General features: G+C 41.3%; 1 protein-coding gene across 2 annotated transcripts in view; it reads right to left on the bottom strand.

Moving 5' to 3' along the window:
- CREB5 (cAMP responsive element binding protein 5) overlaps positions 1 to 18,279 on the bottom strand; it is a 390,112-nt gene that overhangs the window by 12,344 nt on the left and 359,489 nt on the right. Inside the window, exons 8-9 of one of the 2 annotated variants that reach the window (XM_058527570.1) lie at positions 7,223 to 7,546; positions 2,859 to 3,089 (exon numbers count right to left, since the gene is read on the bottom strand). In XM_058527570.1, the coding sequence (XP_058383553.1) occupies positions 2,859 to 3,089; positions 7,223 to 7,546 (555 nt within the window). The remainder of the gene's footprint in view (positions 1 to 2,858; positions 3,090 to 7,222; positions 7,547 to 18,279) is intronic. The other variant, XM_058527577.1, reaches the window with a different exon arrangement.

The following is an 18,279-nucleotide window of genomic DNA, read 5'->3' as shown; positions in this document are numbered from 1 at the left end:
TTTCTATGCTGAAAAACAACTCAAAAGTGGCAGCTGGCCATCCAGACCTTGGATATTCCATTTGGCTGGAGTTTGTTTGCTTAGCACCTTCCATTTCTGTTTACTTAAAATTTGGCTCACTGGACCAGCCTCAAGAGAGACACCTTTTTCTTTTGACAAAGGTCCAGTGAGAGGGAAAGGGTCATTCAAAGGTAGCAGAATGTGCATATCCTATCCAGCATCACAAGGCACGATGCAGAGCACTCAGCATCACAGAAAACATGGAACCCTTGTGGTTTCTGTCCCTCTGAAGCAAAGGAATGGTTGGAAAACACCAACAATTCAGTCTTTTCAGAGACCGTCCCTTCCTCTGGCACTGCTTTAAGAACCAAAAATATCGGTGCCTGTTGAATGGCCCCAATAGGATTTTTTTTCTGATTTTCAGGGGCTAGAATTCTAGTACCTCTTTTCCTTAGCCATTTTGGCTCTAAAGAAACGTGAAAATTAATGAATGGATTAGGGTCTTGTAAAGGGTAAATTTACCTTATGTGTTTTGTAAAAGCGATAGTACATATGCATATACCAAGTAATGAACACCTCTGATCTCAAAGTAAACCAGCATCTTTACAGTTCCTGGCTCTCTGCTATGAATCCTCCATGTTTTCATGCTCTAGGACTGTAGTCAATGTACTGGAGTAATTCTGCAAGGACTCATTTTAGCTAAAACTGATTTAAGCATTTGTTGGTACCCGATATGTGCCAGCTGACTCCTGGCTCCTTCACGGCTCTTTCATTTGAGGCAGTGGTTCTCAAACAGTGATGATTGTGGACCGACAGGGGACATTTGGCAATGTCTGGAGACTTTGATTGTGACAACTTGGGGGTGAGGTAGAGGGTGTGACTGATATCTAGTAGGTAAGGGGTCAAGGATACTGCTAAATACCTACAATGAACGGGATACAACAAAGAATTATTGAGCCTGAAAGTTAACAGCGCCAAGATTGAGAAAACCTGTACATTTTCACAATCCTCTGGCAAACCTCAGAACTGGTAGCAAATTCCGGAGATTCCCACGCTTCAGTCAATGCAGAACCACTGCTACAATATTTGCTCGGTCCACATACACCAGAACTTTTATTTACTTAACGTGTTTGTACAAGTTAACTCATTTTTTAATGATTTAATCTCATCCTTACCAATAGTATTTGTGAAATTGAAGGTTTGACGTTCCAGTTGCATTTTTCAATACACATAAACATATGATTACTATTAATATTAAAAGTGCTTATCTATGTCCCACCAAATGCTTCTCACATGCTACTGTGCCTGCCAGATTCTAGAGTTAAAGACTTTCAAGTTGCAGTGACTTTGAGGTGTGTGAGTCCAGCCATCCCACTGTGGCTTGACTCCCGTCAATCACATCCTTGCCAAGTGGTCAGGCAGCCAGTTCTGGGGCACCCCAGAGACGGGGGCTCATTCATTTGGTCAACACGCAGACATCGAGTGCGGACATTCAGGAACTCACCGTGCAGCAGACATTATACTGGAAACTGGGGGTGGGTAGTGGGGGGAGAGGGTAATAAGACACAGCCCACACCTCCTGTAGCATACAAGCTAGTGGGAGGAATTATTATCTTATTTCCACCATGTCTGCTATATATGTTTCCCAGTTTCTTTCCAATGTCTACCAACAAAAGAGTGATAAATTTAGGGGAAAAAGTGAACATCCATAAATTATGACATTCAGTCCCTGCGTATCCCAAACTTTCTTTGTATAATTTCAGTTTGTACACTGGACACCCCAGGGCCATTTCCATTTAATGGAATTGAATATACAGAGGCTTTGGGGGTTTGGTACCCTAATTGCTCCTTTCTAAGGATGCACAGAGAACCAGGTAGGGGAAGGTGATGGTGACCTATGAACTAAAGAGGTGCAGATTCTCTCTATTTTGGGCAATCTTTCCTCCCTTCCCTCTCCTGTTCATCCATTCTCTCTGCTCCTGGAAGCACTGGGCTATAATCCACAACTCTTACTGCTATCTCTGGACTGCTTGTCACATACCCATTTAGTTGCTTTTTTTTCTGCTGGTGAACAGTACACTCCCTTTTGTGTCAGAACACAAAGTGATGCCCTGAACTGCATCATTTGTATGGCAGGAAGTCTGCTGGAGAAGCCCTGGGTACTTGAGTTTCCTTCCCTTCTCTCAAACACTCCCAGAAGTGGCCTTGTTATAAAATGTCCTTCATTGAGCCACCCGTGAAAAGCAAAAATCATGCAAAATTCAAATCTTGAGTTTGAGAATGAGACGGAAACATTCCTTTTCTTAAAGAGCAAAATAATAACTATAAACCTTCCTTTCCTCCATTAAACAAAAATATAGATAACCTAGTGTAAGTTGAAGCAATCTCCTCACCCAGTGAATATAAAGGGCTGCCTTTCAGTTAAAGATTTATGATGTGCCAGGCACTGGAAAAACTGCTTTGGAGACATTAGTTCATTTATTCCTCTCAACAACTCTATGAGGATATTATTCCCATTTTATAGATGAGAAAACTGAGAGCCAGAGAGGTTAAACACAAGTCATTGCTGAACACGAGTTTGAACCTCTGTCTGACCAAAGCCTGTGCTCCCAGCTCTATAACATAGTGGGGCAGGTTCTCCCTCCTCAGAGCTTTATAGGCAGATTGATTTAAAACTGGATGGTTATTTTGTTTTGTAGAGTGTCCCAGAATTAATAAAGCTTGAGGAGGAAGGCTGCAGTTGCTCTGTGGGCTAACGTGTGGTATTACTGCTTAGGTCAACAAGTGCCTGCTGGGACAGGAAATGCCAACTGTACACAGCGCCTTTGAGTCCTGAGGAAAGAGACAGTGGCCTGCACCTGAAGCTGCATGTTTGTCTGGGTGAGTTCTTCTGCTTTCTTTTCCAGTGACATCACCCAGACCTTCCTCTTCTGTCTGCAACGGGTGGCGGCTGCCCGGTTCCGTTCCAGAAATTTCCGCCGCCTCTCGTCGGGATCCTCATCCACCACCCTTCGCCGGCGCCCCCCTGTGGGCTGGGGCGGCTGTATTGTCTGGGTTGGCTGCATCTGTTGTGTCGCTGGTGAAACCTGCTGGGAATGAGAGGGAGGGGGTGATGGGGAGAGGGAAGGAACATGTTGGGTGAGGGAAGAAACCCAAGCTGGTGTCAAAATGCAAAGCACAGAGCCACTGGCTTTAGTAAGCATATCATACTTCTTTTCTAAGAATGAAATAAACAATGAAATCACGCTCATGAAAAGAAAAAGCGTCGTTGAGCTATCTTCTATGATATTTTGGCAAGATATAGGAATGACTTGTGAAAATAGAGTCAAATAGATTTTTTTCCCTGACAGGCATTTGACTGAATCATAGCAGAGGAAACATTTTTCCTCCTTCAGATGTTAAAAATATTTTACTTAAGGGAGAAGAGGATTGGGGGATGGGCACAAGGGGTGAAGGGACGCATTCATACGGTGACTGACAAACAATAATGTACAACTAAAAGTTCACAACGTTATAAACTAATTATGATATCAATCAAAAAAATTTTACTTAAGGTGCGCTTTAAAATTTTAAAGCATCAATATATGGCTACAGGTGAAAAAGAGAGGTCAGGGTTACTGTCACAATATTGATGAGTCTTCTGTCATCTGCAGAAAACTCCTTCCAGGCAGGTTGTGAGCTCCTTTCATTCTAATGGTTCAAACCGTAATTCCAGAACACACCCGCTGATACATCATCGCCACTGTGACTCCTATCAAAAGAACCCTGTGAAGCCCGGAAAGCAGTTGAGATCCTATCTTCACTATTTCACGGATCTTAATGCAGGCGACTAGCTGGGCCTGCAAACTCCAGTTGGGTCTGCCTGCTCCTCAGTGCTTTGAGGTGGAGGGAGTTCCAGGAGGCCTTTCTAGGTGCTTGGGAAGCAAGGCCTTTGAAAGGATGCAGTTGATGTCCGAAGCAGCACTGAGGCCCGTTACACACCCTGTCTGTGCGACAGGGAGGGATGGTTGTGCATCCCATATACTTACATTACAAGGAAATCCCAGGAGTGGCGGAGCACTTTATTAAAAAATGTTACTGTGCTTATCGATTCCTTGTAAGGTCTGCATGAGGCTCAGCAATATCTGAGGTTTTGGAGACTCCCACACATACCGCTTTATTTTCCTTCATGAGACAGACACACAACACCTAGTGAAATTTCTACGATGGACTCTTTACGTGTCTGGACACCTCAGGCTTTCCCTAATGAACTTCACTCATTCCCCTTTCTTCATTCTCAGTTCTCAATAAAGGGTGCTTTTTTTTTTTCCTCCTCTTATTTCTCAGTCACTCAGGCTTATGGCTGTAATATCTATAAAGTTGTTTTATAAGAGACATTTAACCCGCAGAAATAACAGGCAAAAAGTTTTTAAAATGAATCTCAGCAAGCTTTTCTACCACACTGCAACCCTGTGAGTGAAATCAATCAGAATGACTGTAATCGCACGAATAATGGCTACTGGTTGACATCAGCTGACTGACGGTGATATATTTCAATCCTAAACTCTTTCAAACCTTATATGACTAACTGTAAAAGAATCAGGCTCAGGATTGAGGGTGGACTGCATCTCAGTAATTTTATTTAAAGCAAAGACACTTTCTAAAACCGTTTGTTGGTGATTCCTTTCCTCCGGATCCAGAGGAGTAACAAAATAAATTGCCTAAGGTCCTACTCACCAGAGTGGCTGCTGCAGATATAATCCCGGTTATTGGCAAAGGTTTAGCACTCATCGTTTCAGATGCCAACTTCTGAGCTGACTACCACAAAGCCAAGCATTAGGAGGGACTGTACTAACTCGGCTGTTTTTGCCTTCACCATTTCTTTTTGTGAATTAGTGATCTCTAATGGCCCTAGACAAGACTCTGAAGTAGGCAAAACTGGGTTTTAGTCTCCATTGCAGGGACCTCTCTTTCAATACTGTGTTCTCCCATCCTGACTTCAATCAACCTTTACCCGCTGACAGTATTCCCGTGCCTTAACCAAAGCAGTAAGTTCTGTGGTGGTTTCAGGCTCAGTTCAGGTTCAGAGATCAAGGTGTGGTTTGGTTAAGAGAAATTCCTGGCGGCCGAGGAGTGACACCAGGTCTCTGAAATCACATCCTTGTATGCAAGAGAATCACAAGAAGTCAGGAGAAATTGCAAATACAACCCTAAGACTGGAATTTGTGTTCCTGGTCATTATTGTTACTCATTTTATTTTTAAAATGGAATTATGTTGGCATAGGCACTCTGAAAATTTTGATCAAAAATAATGACTTGTGATTTCAAAAAGACAGAATTTATTCCAAGTCATCTTAGAATCTCAGAGTTGGAAGGACCTATTTCTATTTCTATTCCTACTGCTCTGATAATCATACACTTAAGCAAGATGATAAGATCTCAGTAATCAGCCAAGTTAATACAATTTAAGAGTGGCATTTTGAACACTGTCTAAAAGATCTAACAAGACCAACCTGGACTCTTTCTTTTTAGTATAGAATAAAAAAGAAACTGTTTGTGCAGCTAATTATAATAGCAATTAACTAATTGCATATACAATTGGCTACTTACTGACTTGAAATGGAGGGCAATTGGCTAATGAACGGCTTTTATATTCAACGAACTGTTAAACTTGTCTGTGAAATAACTTGTCCACAAAGGCAACCAAAACTTGATGTTATCCTTTTCCTTAAAAAATAAGTATTTACACGTGTGAATCTATTTGCCTATCTTGGACCTTGTAGTTTTCTTTCTCCCTTCTAGATACATGTCCTGCTATGACATTTGACTAAAAAGGTGCTTTGCATAGCATTTTATTGCCAAACTACTTGCTAAACTTCTACCACATTACTTCGGTTTGGAATTAATCATGGTTACCACGTATCAAAAACTGTGCTGAGGGCTTTACAGACATTCTCTCATTTAATACTCATAAGAGTCTATTCTATTATTACCTATTTTGCAGATGGGAAAACTGAGGCTTAGGGAGTTTAATCGACTGACCACACTCACACAGCAAGTCAGGTGGGAAAAGAACTAAAGTTTTCTTACTTCAAAGCCTGCACTCTTATTTGCTACGTAAAATACTTCTAAGAACCTTTGCAGACATAAGCTTACCTAATGAATAAGCTTATCTACTGAATAGATTAGAGAGCTGCTTGCAGATGACCTATTTTGTGGATGGCTGTCCAGGTTTGGTGTGTATTAGAGGAGGGAGTCCAAGAGGCAGATGATGGAGGAGATGGTGAATAAGTCTTATTTGGTGATCCCAAGCTTCCAACACCATTTTGACCTAGCTGGTTGGAACCTGGCAGTGTGGAATGGGTGGAGGGGACTGACAAAAGTCATCCTCCTTGAAGATCCAAAGTGTCTAGAGCTAGCCATGCTCCTAGACATACCCTTCATCCACTTACTAAAACTCACTCGGGGACACGGACCCGCCTCTCTTCTTGGGCTGGGTGACATAACGTCTGCCTGGTCCCCCAACCCTCTTTCAGTTGAGTCTAAATGCTGGCTTTCTTTCTAGCCACTCCTGGTGACTCTCCACCCCTGAGATTTGGCCCTTCTCTTGAACTGATCATCTATAGAACTTGGCTCTCCGTCTGCTCCCTCCAACGCATTTCACATTGGGTGGGATGAGTCACCTCTCTTCACCATTTACACAGCACCTTATGCCTGAACATCCATTACCAAGCCTCTTTGTCTGCCTGGAGTTGATACTCTTTAGATTTTTAACATTTACTGTTATTCAGAAGATTGCCCATTGTATTTAACTTCCATTTTACAGGAGACAAAATTGAGTCTCTATGGTGTTATAAACCACCACAGCTAGAACTACAGTTACAATTAAATTATTTCTCTCATTCTTTATTCACATCCTTCTTCACACACTTAAATTCTTCCTAATCCTCCCATTGGTGTTAGTTTTTTAGGGTTACCTTTGTAACACACTGAAAAAGTAGATTTTGGAAAACTTGAAGTTTATATTTCCCCCCTAGAGACTACACCTGAAATTTACCATATTATTTACAGAAACTGTGATCTGGTAGGTCATATGGGTCACCATTACCTCCCAGGAAACCAACAGAGCTCCCAGAATGTCAGAGAGAACACCTGGGCTTGTCAAACAAGGTTGCTGCCACGATCCCCGCATTAGAGCCTGTGCTATTAACAAGAAAGGAGACAGATCATGAAAAGGGTCTACCTGTGCTTGGTTGCCGGAGTGCAGGGGTGGGTGTGGCGAGGTCTGGTGATGTGCTGGGTGTGCATGAAGGTGGGAATGGGAGTGATGATGTGGGTGGTTCTGCTGGTGATGGGGTTGAGGATGAGGGTGATGTGCTGGGTGCTGGTGCTGGTGCGTGTAGGGGTGATGGGCTGGCAGTGTCTGGTGCTGATGTGGGTGCGAGTGCATGTGATGGTGCGGCGTCTGGTCCTGCCGGGAGCCCATCATTTCCATCATGTGTCCCATGGTGTTCATATTCCCATTGGACATGGCAGCAGGGTGGTGAGTCAACGCGGCCTTCAACCTCTGAAACAGAACAAGACAAGAGGGGACAACTGAGGTCAGTCATGTACACAAAAGGGATTTTGAATCAAAATGACTCATGTTTTCAATTCTATAATATTTCATGGTACTATTGTTAACATTTTTTTTACTGGTAGCAGTATGGCTTTTGTATTAATTTCAATTTCTCATATATATTATAGTAGGTAGGAGGATCAATGTGAGCCATAAATGTTAATTCAACTGTTGCAGCAAATGAGCAAGGTACTCTATCGAGATGTAGACGTTCTACTAAAAGGTATTTCCTACTCTGCAATTGTTCATCAGATCCTATTGACAGCCGAATGCAAGTATAAACCAAACAGAACCGTTCAACATGATAATGCCACTGCACAATGGGCCCACCTGATAGGGCCTTGTGTTTTGTAAGGGTCACAAGAATAAAAGATTTTTGCCTTTCAAAAGATTTCTCTGACGCAAAGAGGAAATAACTTCAAATTTTAGAATACAGGAACAGTACTAATGTTATTTCAAGGCTTCAAATTAGATTAGAAATCCATAACTTTTGGAGGCAATATGTAGGTCTCTTCCATTTGTTACCATGACGTTTCTCATCGTCCTTCCTGATAATCTGATTTTTCTTACACAATCACTTTCTTCTGACTTTGGGAAGGAAGTGAGGAAGGTAGAAGAACGTGGAGGATTGTACTTCCACAGCTTCTTTGATGGCCACACCAACAGGCCAGGTATACTCTCACACAAAAGCATTATCCATTAACAAGCAAACAGATACATACACGAATAACTTCTACCTGAATCTAAAGCAGGGGTCAGCACACATTTTCTATAAAGAGTCAGAGGGTAAATATTTTCATCATTGCATGCCTTACAGTCTGTCACAACTACTCAACTCTGCCCTTTTAGTGCAAAAGCAGCTGGTGACAGTATGTAAACAAATGAGCATGCTGTGTTCCAATGTAACTTTATTTAGGGAGAGGAAATCTGAATGAATTGCATATAATTTTCACATGACATGAAACACTATTCTACTTTTGATTTTTTTTCAATCATTTAAAATAGTAAAAACCATTTTTAGCTCATGCGTTGTGCAAAATTAGGCAGCTGGCCAGACTTGGCCCACGGGCCATCATTTGCTGGCCCGGATTTAAAGAATCAGTTGGTAATCAGCTTAGTCCCAGTTTCTTCAATATTGTTTTTTCTTATACACAGACAATTATGATCATATCCTGAGGGGCACAATGTGCTAAGTACTGTATAATACAGTTACTTCTTGGAAATGTTTCTTCTGCAGAGATGAGAGTCTGGTTGGCAAGCTCACTTTGGCTTCATGAAGTATTCACTAGGAGACTCAAAGTTCTCCCCTGATTTGTATTCTCATCTGATTGATGATAATGGTATGTAATCACTGTGAAAAGGAAGTTGTATTTAAATGACGATCAAAGCAACCACACTCCGGCCTTGTACAATATTGATGCTTCTCAACCGGTTAGAGTGAACAATTGATAAATACCAGTTCAAGTCATCAAAATCTTTAGTTAAACATAAAGAGCCTCCACTTGTTTAAAAAAAAAAAAAAAGCAGGGGAGGTTGGGAGACTATATGTTAATATTAGATAATCATTGAAAACACTTCCTACATCCTGATTCAGTAACCACTGAGCCCACTTGTCTCCTCTTTCTACACAACATCTTCTACACAACAGCTACTGACTTCCATCATGATAATCCCGAAGAAATTAAGCTTCCTGAATTCGTGGGAAAGATTAGATGCTGCGTGTTGAGTTTACTACTAAACAGAAGAGTGAACTAATACTCCTCATCTCCAATTTTTAGAAATGATTTCATTGTTTTTATAAAAATGCTCATTATAAAAATTGAAGTAATGCTTAAAAGTACAATGAAGTCAGCAACAAATGAACCAAATGCATTGTTTACATTTGGTGGGTGACAAGCATTCTGGACAACTCTCTATATGCATTTGCAGAGATGGAGAAACAAGTAGAATAATTTTATAGCAGTGGGATCATAATAGCATGTGATTGAAAAAGCTCTTATTTGATTATAACATAAGCAAAAGACGTGAAAATCTGAATGAATTGCTGGACTTTAGATACATGTTTCTTTACCCAACAAAAGTTTCTAAATGATATCTCCAAACTTAAGAGTGAAGAAAATTGTGAAAAAGATTATAGTGAAATCATGATGTTTTCTTTTTTAAATTGACATATTGGATAGTATTGATGGACTTTCTAAACTAATCTTTGTAATTTCATTATTATAAAAATATACAGCTGCGTAATAAAAAAAAGTCAACTATTACAAGAATAGGAGGCAAAAAAGTAAAAGCCACCTGCCTATCCCTTCCCCTCTAAGCCCAGTCCCATTCCTCAGATGTAACCACTATGAATCCTCAGACATATCCTCAGCATTTATAAGAATATACTTGTGCAAGCCCTTTTATGACGTATAGTTTTGTATCTTGCTTTTTCTCACTTTAACAATATATCTTCAACATCTTTCTATATCAGTAAAAACAGCTAATGGTAAAAAATATTTAATGGCTGGTATTAATTGAGCACTTACTACGTGTCACCCCTCTTTCTATATTTTACAAGTAGTAGCTCACCTAATCCTCAGGAAACCCTGCAAGGCAAAAAGAGAGGTTCAGTCATGTGCCCAAGCTCACGCCATTAAAGAGGGGTGGAGGTGTGCTGCCTCCAGAGCCTGTTCTTAAATCAGAGAGAAGGTGCCAGAAGGCATGACACGTACACTTTGCTGAAAACAGGAATAAACTGTTATGCCACATCCCCATGATCAAAAGGAAAGGCAGAAAGGAGAGAACGGCCTAGAAGAAAATGACAAGATGAGATGCCATTGCTGCATGGCCTAGCCCCCGGTTACTCAGCACCCAATTCGAGATCCAGACACACTCTTTCTGAGACTTGGCAGAGGGAAGGGCAAATGGTAAGAATTTCTAGGAAGCTCAACTGCAACCAAGGATCATCCAGGGCTTAGCGTAATCACCTCCCTTGTTATATTCGTGGAGAACAGATATTGAATTTCCCCCTGGTCTGATAAGGTCCACATATCCCTTCTCCCTGCCCCTACTTCCTAACCCTTGGGTATACGGCCCTTCTGTCTTTCTAATGTTCAGAGGATGAAGGTCAAAGCCCTTAATATACCTATGCATAGGCACGGCGGGGTGTGGCCCTGCCTTCCCGTCAGCGCTTGCTCTTCCCACTCAGGCCACACAGGCTTTTGCATTTGATAGTTTTCTTGCCTAGAATGCTTTTCCCTTCCTCCAGACATTCTACAGCTCTCAGCTCTAAGCTCCTCTTTAGTAAAATTCTCCCTGGTCTCCTGGTCTAAATCAATTCCTGTTGTTACAAAGTCCCAGTAGAAGCATATTCCTCTTTTTAAAATTCAGTTTGTAGTTATGATTTTTAAAGTATAATTGTTCAATTAGCCACCAACCATCCCAGATTGTAAGCGTCATGACAGCAGGAACCACGCTAGATTTTGCTCAGTGTTAAATTCACAGCTTTAGCGCAGAGCCTGGTGCATATTAGGCACCGAATTCATATTTTTGGAAGGCACTAAAGGTTTTAATGAAATGAATGAATGAAATAAATTTCTGAGGCTTATTATGAGGATGCTGCATTGTCATCTTGGATCTCTGCAGGTGGCATTTGTAAGAGAGGATGATTTTATCAGTTCACCAAGCTCAGCGGAATCAACTTCAGAAGTCATGCAGGCAGATGGGCTGTAAAAGTACTGACTGTCAAAAGAGCTGCTGGCTCCATACCCTGCCTGCCCTCTAAAAAATGATAACAGAAAGAAGAAAACATAAATAAACAAAAGAAATGTGCATTAACTTCATCTTGATGTATTTTCCCTGAAAATGTGGCATGAACAATTGAAAAGCTGTTTAGGAGTGGGCCACTCTGTTATCCCTTCAATGCTACAAACAACTTTTCCACCTTTAATTAGGAGCAAATGGAGCCTGACAAATAAATACTATGCACCAGATCTTCATCTCTCAAATAATTAGCTTGTACTGTTAAAGGAAATTACTTGATTGCTTCAAGTCTATTCTTGCATGGTTCACATCAAGACAACAATACTAGTAAGGCTTATAACATTCCATTTAACTGTTTATTCACTCAACAAATATTTATTGGGCATAGAGTTAGGCACATAATTATTTGCCCACTACCCAAAGGAAATGGGAGACACATGAAACCGAAGCTTTTTCAAAGCGCTGGAGAGAAAAAATACACTCAAGTGTGGAAATGAAGACTTTCAAGCACCCCTTAGAGAATCTCAGGCCTTTGGGTTGAGTCCACCCTCCAAGCATCAGCCTATGTCATCTTTGAAGGAAAGCGATGAAGATAAATAATTATCGCGCTGCTCTGCATATGCCACATTTAATATTCTCCATGTCATTTCTAAACAGTTTGGGGCACTTCTCAAAGTCCTAAAGAGTCTACCGCTTCCCTGTATCCCGGTGCCAACAAGAGTCATTGCACTGTAAATCATTAAAATATACCAAATATAGATATTTGTACCCCACTCTCTTAGGGATGATAAATGACCAGTAAATGAGTCCAAGCTGTATTTTGCAGAATGATTTTTCTTTTTGAAGCTGAACTGTGTCTTGTTTTAAATAACATTCTACCCAATGCCAAGAAAAGGCAAAGGAGAGACAGAGAAATTAATGAACAAGTAAACATATATTTTTCAGCTATAAAAACCAGGGCTATTACTGAGGTGGGAGTGCAAGAAAGAAAAAATGATTCTGTTTACTTTCTATCGTCCTCGACCACATCCATTTATTTGAGAGCAAATCAGGAGAGACAGGGAGAAGCCTGACACAGCTGGTTTCAGTCATTAGGGGTCATTTTCATTTGGTCCGTGTATTTTACAAGCTCCTTGTTCACTGTTCCCAGTGGGAGGGTGGGCCTGCTGCCCGGGATCTGCGTCCTGGTAAGAAACCAGCTATCTACCTCATCCTATACTGTGCATGGCTGCTGCCATGATGGCCTGGTCCCAGCCCCTCTTGAATCTCAGTTTTGCATCACAGCACATCATGTGAAGCCCAGGTACATGCTCACATTACTACTGCCACATGGGTGCATGCACGGGGGCCTGCATGAGCGCGCACGTGCACACACGCACGACACACCCACTCACACCCACCCCAGGCAATTTATCTCCCATTAACAACTGACTCTTGCCAATTAGAAACATTCGTGGAACTGTAAAAACATTTCTACTCCATCGTCAGTGCGGCTGATTGCTTATGCTTTACAGACTGAAAGCCAAGCGAGTTAAGCATTATTTGAAATTCAGTTGGGTTGGGGTGGGAAGGTTGGAGTATTCTTTCTAGAAAGGTTTTAATTAAAAATGGCTGTTGGGTTGTGTTCCAGAATAGAATGTGATAATACCAAAATGTAGCGTTGCTGAGTTGACCACAAGTAAGAGGCGGCCTATATAAAAACGGGACAAAATCCGTATTCATATTTCCTTTTGAATATAAAATAATTGCCATCAGTGGCCTCCCCAAGATATTGATGTAAAATGTAACTTCTTCTTTCTTTCTCCTCCCCAAACATAAGCAATCAGCTGAGGCGTCAATACAGGCTTTTGAATGGTCCCAAAGGTCAACGGTGTGAGACCGAGAGCCTTCGCTGGGGTGTGCTTGCAATATCTACGATTACTGACTTGCTCTAGGTATCAAGGATTTCTGTAATTAAGTCTCTGAATTAGTAAAAAGTAACTGATATTTGTCCCCTGAATTTTATGACTACACCTGGCCAGTTTGGATCCCAAAATGCTCTCTAAATTTGAGGAGAGATAGAGATGAACAAAAAGAGAATTGCCACATGGTGCCACGGGACAATTACGTAAACTTGGAGCTTCATTTTGCCGAGACAGAAATAGTCTTAATGATGTGAATCTGGGCTTCAGGATATCCATCGAGAATTATCATATAACTCTGATAGCACAGTGGATCTTAAAATCCACGCCTATTTCAGGATCATCATTAAGATTACTAAAATCATACCTGGCTTAATCACTTGGAATAAAATATACTCCTTTCAAAACTTGCACTATGTAACTCAGATCTGATGATGGTTTCACAATTTAAGTATTCTTCTGCTTTAGATATTGGCTTGGTAATAAAATTTCACATGAGGCTACTAGGTTGGAAGGATAGATTATCTGGGAAGGGGAGGACGCTACAAGGTCTAGAAGAAAAAAGCATTCATACTCTGTCATGTTGTCATTAAAAAGTATGAACTCTGACGATATTAGAAATTCTGGAATTAGTAAAGAAACACAAAGGAATTGTATTATAAATCAATACTCTAGTCCATTGGAAAACGGCGCAAGGAAATCTCATAAGGATGGTACCTCAGAAAGTGGGACTTCGGCTGTTCTAATATAAGCAAGGAAAAGAATCTGGTGTTTGATTTCACTCTTCCATTGTCCACTTGTGAATATAACTTCTAAAGTGAGATAAAGCAGACCCAAGTGCTAGGTGATACATTAAATTTTGGTGGTTAAAAAGCCAAACAGACCCCAGAGACAGATCTTAGCAATTTCCCTGCCAACCTTTTTCATATTAACACCTAAATCATATATTAATTACAGTTCTGCAAGAGTGAGCCTTCAATTTATTCTTAGTAAATGAAGAAATTAATGAATGCACATTTACAGAATTATTTTGTTTCAGATACCACGTCCCTGCATCTCTTCGACTCAGTGGCTGTCTTTTATAATTCAGCAGGAGGATGAGCATTTTAAGAGGCTGTACATTTGAATGAACTTCAGAACAAACTGCTGTTCTGAGAGCAGGAGCTAGTCTTAATTCTACTATAAGGCTGCTTTAGGTCCTTAGATTAGTAAACCACTTGGCTCTACAAGCCTTAATCCACCTAACAACATGAGGGCAGGGTCCTGAGCTCCCTATTCCATCAGAGGAAGGAGCTGCGTTGATGTCTGCTAAGAGGGAGGCATCTATTGGAGAAGTGAGTTGTATGAATGTCCAAAACGAAGAAAGAAAAGTAATTGTTTCAGAGAACTTCAGAAGAACAGAAGACCGGGAGTGAGAAGTGTTGGTTTAAAAGGCTGGCTCCACCGGGCTGGCCCGGTGGCTTAGCGGTTAAGTGCGAGCGCTCCGCTACTGGCAGCCCGGGCCCGATGCACCGCTTCTCCGGCCATGCTGAGGCTGCGTCCCACATACAGCAACTAGAAGGATGTGCAACTATGACATACAACTATCTACTGGGGCTTTGGGGAAAAAAAAAAAAAAAGGAGGAGGATTGGCAATAGATGTTAGCTCAGAGCCGGTCTTCCTCAGCAAAAAGAGGAGGATTAGCACGGACGTTAGCTCAGGGATGATCTCCCTCAGAAAAAAAAAAAAAAAAAGGGCTGGCTCCACCACCTTGGGCAGTCACCTTGAGCTTCAAATTCCTCCTCTATGAAATGGGGATACACAATGGGATAAGAAACTGTATAAACCATAAAGATATACACTAATTAGTGGGACAGAGCGGAGTTGTTTTGTGGCTGGAGGTTAATACTAGATTTGGATGAGAGATGAGAAAACAAGACATTAAAAACACTTTTTTTCCTAACATTAAAATATATTTGTTTTACTTTAGATTTTTTAAACTCAAAATAAAGCACAATGAAATATTATTCATCCATAAAAAGAAATGAAGTACTGATACATGCTACAACATAGATGAATCTCAAAAATATTATGTTAAATGAAAGAAGCCAGACACAAAAGGTCACATGTTGTACGATTCCATTTATATGAAATATCTAGAATAGGTAAATCCATAAACAGAGAAAACAGATGAGTGGTTGCCAGGGGGTGGGGGGAGGGGAGAAGGAGAAGTGACAGGTAAATGGGTACAGGGTTTCCTTTTGGGGTGGTGAAAATGTTTTGGAACTAGTTAAAGGTGACAGTTGCACAACATTTTCAATATAATAAATGTCACTGAAATGTACACTCTACAATGGTTAATTTTATATTGTATGAATTTTATGTCAATCGAAAATACTTTAAAAATAAAGCAAAATAAGAATCTCTTATCTTTTAACAGGGTGCAGATAGAAACTCTTGACTTCATCTGAGAATTACTAATATTCACTATGATGTCACCTTAAGCGAAACATTGTATTGTGAACAATAAAAGCCAAAAAGATATTTTGCCCCAGCATGGCTACAGTCAATGCCAGGTTTTTAGTATGTGTCTCAGGGAATCTGACTCCTCTGCAAGACATTAGCACCCTCTTTTTCCACAGCTCTATCATCTTCTAGCTGGCTCAGAACTAAAGAGAAAATGCAAAAGCCATAGCCATCAACTGCTTATGATACAAAGCTAGCAGAGAGCGTTAAATATACTGGATGAAGAATCAGTATCCAAAAAGATCTTGGCAGACTAGCGTCAAGGAATCTAATAAGAGGGATTTAACGGGGATCAGTGTAACATCTTATGCTTGGTCAACAGAAACAAAACAAAACAAAACACAAAAAACATCAGTACTGTCCAAAGGCAGCTTAGGGGCGACGTAGCTTGGCAATTATATCTATAACAGAGGATGCAGGGATCTCATGTGACTGTAAAGCACCATCATGTGATGCATACGTCAAAACAGCTAATGTGACTTTTCAGCTGCATCAATAAAACTAGAACAGAGAACTTAATGCAGGAGAAACAGAGTTCTGTTCACCTCTGCACAGGCCATAAAGTGCACCATACAAGTCCATGTCCCCTGCCTCTCTGCCTCGCCTCACCAAAGATCTCAACATCACGTGTAAAACAGCTGTTGCATTTTCTCTAGGGGAGTATCTCAACTCTCAATTGATGAACATACATGCTGTTACCATTTTTCCCCTCTATAATAACACTATGATGAATATCCTTGTATTCACACCTCTTGGTGTGTTTGTCTATTTCTAAAAAGTGTTTATTAAAAAAAAAATATCTGATGCATTGATCCATCCAGTTGGGTTCAATTTCTGGGCAGAGGCAATGGTGATGCCGGTGGCAGTAGCGTGTGTGTGTGTGCGTGTGTGAGTGTCTGTGTAGGGAATAGGGGCTGGGTGTCTGTTAAGGGAGATCTAAAAGGAAAGGATGGGCGTGGGGGCACCTGTCAAGTATCAGTTTTAGTTAAAGAACCTTTTCTTGGGTCTCATTTTCTTACTCTATCAACATCCCCATAACCAGGTGAGATACTACCATGTCACAGTTTTAGGGTCCTCTGCTCCTTTCAGGTCACTGAGCTCCCTCAGCACAGTGGGATGACCTTGGGCACTAACTTGGCTCTAGCAGATATCATATCCTCCTGGCTGGTTTCCCTGGCAATTTTAAAGGTGCTGAATACACAGCGGGCTTAGAATAAATATTTGTTGATTGCCTGCCTGCCTGCCGCCTCTAAGTCTCCAGGAGTGGTGCCTAACCATGGAATGTCTTTGAAGCGCTGGCCTATAATTTTCTCCACAGAAAGAACACCTTCTAGTGGTGGTTGCAGGGAGAATAATGCCCTTTGTGTTGCTGGCAAACACTACTTACCCCCCAAAACCCAGCACCTGCAAGCCTGGGTAATTTTAGGTGAGGGCTTATTTCCAGCTTTTATAGAAGAAGAAAGTTCTACTGGAAAAAAGTAATCCTTTGTTATTTTATTTTGGACGAGCTTTTAATCAGAAACATAGGCAGTAACATATGTTAGAAAAATACATATGAAACACAGAACTTTGCATTTATAACTCACTATGGAAAATCCATGCTAATGCAACATTAAGTTTGGGATTTTAATTGCACAGAAGTCAGGAAATTCAGAGTTCAAGTTCCCACAGCAAACTTCACTCTACATGTGCATCCCAGGACCCTTCCTGAGTGGGGTGACCTAATTATTTGGCAAAAAGTGGTACAATGGATAGTGATGGACAGGATTTCCCTCACTGCTACACTTCCCATCATCCCAAGCAAGATGGACAGTGGTCAACCTTAGCTACATAAATTGTACCCTTTTTAATGCACACCATCATGACGAACAATGCCCCTATAATGCCTGAGGCAGGAGGCCCAGGTCTTAGCAGTGTGCTTCTTGGGTGGAGCAGCCAGTCACCGCCACATCACCCAGTCCTCCAGCAGATCCTTCCCCACGCCCTTCCGAGGGCAGCTGTGTTCAGTGGGCCCTGCCCTTCCAATTGCCCTATCCCCAGAGGACATCTCTCGGTAACTCAGAGGCTCAAACTTCTGGATCTGAAAGTCTGACTAAAAGGCCCTCAGGGGATTGGAAGAAGGGCCTTCCTGGACACACCTCTGCCTTGTCCTGGGGAGACTTGTCCAAGATGGCTGTTCTATCTTGTTGTCTTCTGGCTTTATTCCAGTTGTTGGGAGATGGCAAGATGTGTGTCTCTGTTACAGACATAAGGTCTCTGGCCAAGGAAGCTTCCAACTTATTACAGTAAGAAGAAGTCTCCAGGTGTTTCTCTCTAACTATGGGCAGTAGATTGTATGAAGTATAAGTTGTCCTGTCCCTTGCTATCTCTATCCAAGTCTATCTAGCATGCTCTACGTGTGTCCAGTTCTGTTTTTCTCTTTGGTAAAATGGTAATGGTATATTCTGGTTCTCCACACTGTCCTTTGCCTCTGGATGTGACCCCTGCCTGAGTCCCACAAAGTGTGTCAACACTGATATGGGAAAAGGGGA

Source organism: Diceros bicornis, chromosome 3 (genome assembly GCF_020826845.1).
Source record: "Diceros bicornis minor isolate mBicDic1 chromosome 3, mDicBic1.mat.cur, whole genome shotgun sequence".
Taxonomy (NCBI): Eukaryota; Metazoa; Chordata; class Mammalia; order Perissodactyla; family Rhinocerotidae; genus Diceros; species Diceros bicornis.
Note: the sequence above shows the minus strand (reverse complement) of the source record. Positions and strands in the feature narration are given on the sequence as shown.